The 4,717-nt window shown below is 48.1% G+C and overlaps 1 protein-coding gene across 1 annotated transcript in view; it reads right to left on the bottom strand.

The window, feature by feature from the left end:
• The window catches only part of CD8A (CD8a molecule), a gene marked incomplete at its 5' end in the record, with an annotated part of 5,483 nt that extends 773 nt beyond the window's left edge, over positions 1 to 4,710 (bottom strand). Inside the window, 4 exons of the mRNA XM_008949435.1 lie at positions 1,647 to 1,677; positions 3,164 to 3,269; positions 3,732 to 3,832; positions 4,419 to 4,710. Coding sequence (XP_008947683.1) covers positions 1,647 to 1,677; positions 3,164 to 3,269; positions 3,732 to 3,832; positions 4,419 to 4,710 — 530 coding nt within the window. The remainder of the gene's footprint in view (positions 1 to 1,646; positions 1,678 to 3,163; positions 3,270 to 3,731; positions 3,833 to 4,418) is intronic.
• Between the last annotated feature and the right edge of the window lie 7 nt (positions 4,711 to 4,717).

Raw genomic sequence — 4,717 nt, 5'->3', positions numbered from 1 at the left:
AGCAGGAATTTCCTCTCTAAGTAAAAGCTTAAATATGCTACAATTGCTTAAACCAGAACCCTGTCATGTTAGTGCCTCCGAAGGAAAGCTGCCCTTGATGAGAGATTTTCCTGAGGCGTTTGTAACCCAACCACTCCATGGGTGCAAAATTGAAGAGCTCTACAGTGTGTTTTTCCCCTTAGGGACAAAACACCTTTTGTACAGGGCTGGCAACTGGGACTGAGATAAGTGAAGAATTCGAGCATCTCCTAACAAGGCTGCAAGAAGAGCTCCTCATTATCGTTTAGCCCTTGGAAAGCCAGGCGAGGATCAAAAGAGCACTGGGTATAATAAATATCCATCATAAAAGTGACAGACCGTTCCCTTTGCAGCAGGTAGGAGGAGAGGCAGCTCTGCGGGTGCAGCTGTGCGCCGATGCCCGTGGGGGGGGAGGTTGCCCCCGGGGGGCAGAAGGCTTTGCCACGCCGTGCCTCTGCCCTAAAACGCTGTTATTATTCAGGCAACGGTTTCTGACGTGTTCTGCCTTAAAAAGGAATGAGTTAAAAACTCGTAGGAATCCATTTTCTGTTCATGGAGGAGGAGGGAGGTTCTTTCTGAGTAAACGTATTAATTCGGACAACAAAAAAACTATTAACTTTTTTCCTAGAAACCCATGCACGTGTAACAAACAATATGAATTTATCTGAATTTAAAGCTGCTCGATTTGCAAAGACCAAGGCTCCAGAGGTGTGAAGTCTGTTCCAAACTCAGTTGCGACCCAGTTTACCCAAGTGCCAGCCTGGCTGGAGCAGCAGCGGGGATGTTTCTGCTCCCTTGGCACAAGACCTGCAGCTGCAGGAGGTTTTCTGCTGCCAGGCAAGGGGAGGGGACCGGCCGCAGGGAGGGCGCTTTGCAGAAGTAAAATGCCTGTTACTCGTGGGCAAAAAGATTTCTTGTTCCACACTGGCAAATTGCAATTCTTATTCTGGTAGTGTTTTCCTGGTGACTCAGGATGAAGGGTGGGTTGGGGAGGAAGGAGGGGATGCATGAAAAAAGGATTCCCGTCTGGCTTAACTCTAGAGCTCTGCATATCTGCACTGCTGTTCCTCAGAAAAGAACTCTAAGGCTGCACCAGCCACCTTGCTGCTGTTAATTAATGCCTGTTGGAGAAACAGAGGCATAAAGCCATGGTGATGTTGGTCCAAAATTGTGCAGAGAGGGATTTGGGATGTAATAACTTGCATCCAATCCACGGGTACAACCTGAAGGTCCAGTGATGAAATGAAATAATTTTGGGGGAGAAGGGATGAAATACAGTCACCCCCAGGCTTGGGTTGGAGTAGGGCATTGGGAGCACACAAACGTGGTGTTAGTTATAAGCATCAGGGGATGCACAAAGATTTTAAGCTGCTGCAAACACCTCCTGTCTTTCTGTTCAGTATCTACTGCAGTGTTAGTGCTCAGTGATTTGAATTACTTCATTTTCTTCCTATTTTTTTTTTCTTTTTTTTTCCCCCCCTCTCTTTTTGCCCGTAATTCATTACACAGTCCCCTCCAATCCACCTTCTATCAGATGAAGAATTTTTAGGTCACTTTTTTGGCTCCTGCCTGCTTTATTGCTTGAGGGTAAGATGCTGTGGAGTTTAAGAGAAACGCCACTGACTAACCTTTTACATCTGCACCTTCGTCTTCTGGTATCTAAAATAGAAAAGAAAATGTTTTAGTTCCAAGATACCAAGTCAGAGCTCAGTAAAGAACCGCTGCAGGAGTGCTGGGTTTAAGACTAACTGGATAAACCCAGCTGAGTTTCGAGGAGAGCCGTGCGAGGGACCAGTGCCGCAGCTCACGTTTCCCCAGCAATCCACTTAAGTATTTTCTTGAATTAACTTGTCAGTAACAGCAGCAGGGTCAGCCTGGGAACACCAAAGGTGAATTTTATTGTTTGTTTTTGCTGTCTCCAGTGACTTTCGTCGCGTTGCTGAAAATTTATTGGTGGCAATTAATTTCTGCAATAGATGAGCGGCAATGATGCCACGCAGCATGCAACCAAGCTGAACAATATTCTCCCCCGTTTTAGCATCTGTGTCGTTACTTTGGGGTGTATTCAGTCAAACACAATGTCCAGCCATTAATTTTAGCACAAGGTAAAAGTCTGTCCTTGAGGGCCCGGGCTGCCTGCTGCGGAAATTAATTGCAGCTAATGGCTTTTCACTGGGAATTCACATCGGTGTTAAAAGAGAGAAATAAATCGTGGGGTGGCATTTGCAGGTTAAGGATGTTGCAGGTCCCTGTGCAATCCTAGTGCACATAGAGGGCTCCTGGTGGCTTCAGAGGGAATTTGGATCAACTGCGGGTGCCCAGCTGCAGCATCAGCTCTTTCCCTCGAGAAGAATGATTTTTGGCTGTGGCTCATCAATGTTTTTTTCATGTATTCCTTCTGATCACTGCAGACTGTACTATTTAGTATTTTTCCAGGGCTGAAGGATGCTGAAAAATTGTACTTTTAAGAACTGGGTCAGCTGGTAAATTCATCTCACATCAGGCTGCGGGGGCAGTGAGGAGCTACTGAGGTTAATTCAGCAGCAAAACACTTTGGTGTTCCAGGCAGACAAGCTGAGCTGGTTTGATGAAATTGGTTCAACTTCTGGAGAAATTGGAAGGTTACATCGATTTAAGTATTTGCACTTGCTGCTTGCTCAGGGTAGTTCAAAGATATTTCAGTCATGAATTTCACCAAAGGACTTTTGCCTGCCCAGAGATTTTGCATTCCTGATTTAACCGTAGCAGTCTCTGGACCTGTGTAATTAAGTTGCTTGTTGGATTACAGCTCAAGCTGCTAATGGGAGTCTCAGCATTCGAATGTGCGAGCCCCTTTTTGCCCCCTTATGCACAAATTTAAGGACAGTAGGGCCCATACAGTTTGCTAGAGTAAGTTTTCTCTATTTATAATCTGTTTTTCTTCCTTGTGGTGTAGGAAGTGTTAATTACTTCTTAGGCTAAGCTTCCTGATGAAGAAAATATGGTCACTGATTTTTCTAACAGTGGTCTTTCTCTTGGTTTGACTAGGTTCTGGTTATCTGGTTTCTGTGTAGAGGGGAGAACTAGAAGATCCATTCCCCTGAAGGACAGGGCTGTGGTTTCATGCTAGAGGAACATCTGTGGGGGGATTATGGAGGAGCCTTACGTTGACACAGAATGATGGTGATGGCCAAGGCAATGAGGAGCAGGAGGCAGGCGCCTGCCAAAGGAACCCAGATGAAGATGTCACAGAAGAAATTCATCTCTTTCTGCTCTGCAAGAATAAAAAGGAAAGGTCCACTAGGTGCTCTGGCAAAGCCAAGGGACCTTCCTGGTATTCAGCGAGGCTGGCGATGACACAAAGGGCTTCCCCTGGCCCACCAGCGACGGCCTCCTGAGCAGCACAGCCTTTTGTCAGTGCTGCTGCTGTCAGTATTTTCCTGGGGACTTGAGGGAGGACACGTAGCTAAAACTTTTGTTGTGTTCCCACTAAGGCTAAAAGCAGCCCCAGCCCCCGAGGCTCTACCCTTCCTCCATCACTTCCCAGTGTGCCCAGGCGTAAGACATGCTCCCACCTTTTATGTCATCCTTAGCCTTTCCTACATGGGGTGAGACATTGGATACAACTCTGATAAAGCCCTAAGGATTTTCCCTCCTCCCCATGCCAGAATGCCCATGGGATCCCCCTCCCCATCAGTGGACCAGAGCCCAGCTCTTCCCCTCTCCCACCCTGCAGCTGGGCTACCTGCATCCGAGGCCTCCAGGCAGGGGTCCTTTCTGGTGGTGCCATGCTGTGTGGTGGGCTCCTGGGCGGTGGGTTCTGTGGTGGTGGGGGCTATAATTGAAAACTGGATGAGTACAACATACAGGGAAACACAATAAAATAGCTCCCTCCCACCCTTCTGCTCTCCCACCCCCACCAGGGCATGGCTGCTTCTGCGGCCAGTGCAGGACTTGGGTACAGGGGGAACTTCACAGAGTCCATTTTGGATGGTGATTCCCCTAAGATGGGTCTCCTGAGACACAATAAGTAGCTGTAGGCTCCTTACTTCTACTGCTACTATCCTTCGAAAGCCTGAGTACCCTGAGGTTGGTGGGACTTTTGGGACCTATTTGGGGTGAGGAAGGAGGCCATGATAGTGGACTTTGCTTTAGTCTTATCCCATCAGAGCCATGAATGGGATGGAGAAGTGGGAATGGGGAGGCATGCTGGATCTGCCTGATCATCTTTGCCTTTGGGCAGGAGCAATACTGTGAGAAGGGATGGCAAGCAGGGAGCCTTGGGCAGGAGGGTTGGTGAGTTAGTCACCAGATGCCTTGGGCAAGCCAGCAGGGAAAATGTTTTTGGTTAAGAAGATATGGACAGGAGGTGCTGGGCATTTTGGGAGAGCTAAATGAGGTTGGGTGGAGGTGTTGCTGACCTGGGAAGAAGACAGACAGGCCAGAGCTGAAGTACAGTGCTTGGTTGATGTTCATGAGGCAGAAGTAGGACCCCTCATCCCGTTGCTCGAAAGACTTCACTACCAGCTGGTAGAAGTTGTTGTCTTTTCTTCCCTCAAAGCGTGTGGATGTTTTCTGACTCCCCTCGAATGTGGTCCGAGACAAGGCGTTGATGAAGACAATGAAGTGAAGGATCCCATCCTTGTCCTGGCGGATCCAGAATACGCCACTGTCCTCCTTAGAGGTCTGACATTCCAGTTCCAGCCGCTGTCCCGCCCGG

This window comes from Merops nubicus, unplaced genomic scaffold, assembly GCF_000691845.1.
Source record: "Merops nubicus isolate BGI_N331 unplaced genomic scaffold, ASM69184v1 scaffold10191, whole genome shotgun sequence".
Taxonomy (NCBI): domain Eukaryota; kingdom Metazoa; phylum Chordata; class Aves; order Coraciiformes; family Meropidae; genus Merops; species Merops nubicus.
The sequence above is the reverse complement of the archived record's forward strand: the minus strand, read 5'-3'. Positions and strand labels throughout refer to the sequence as shown.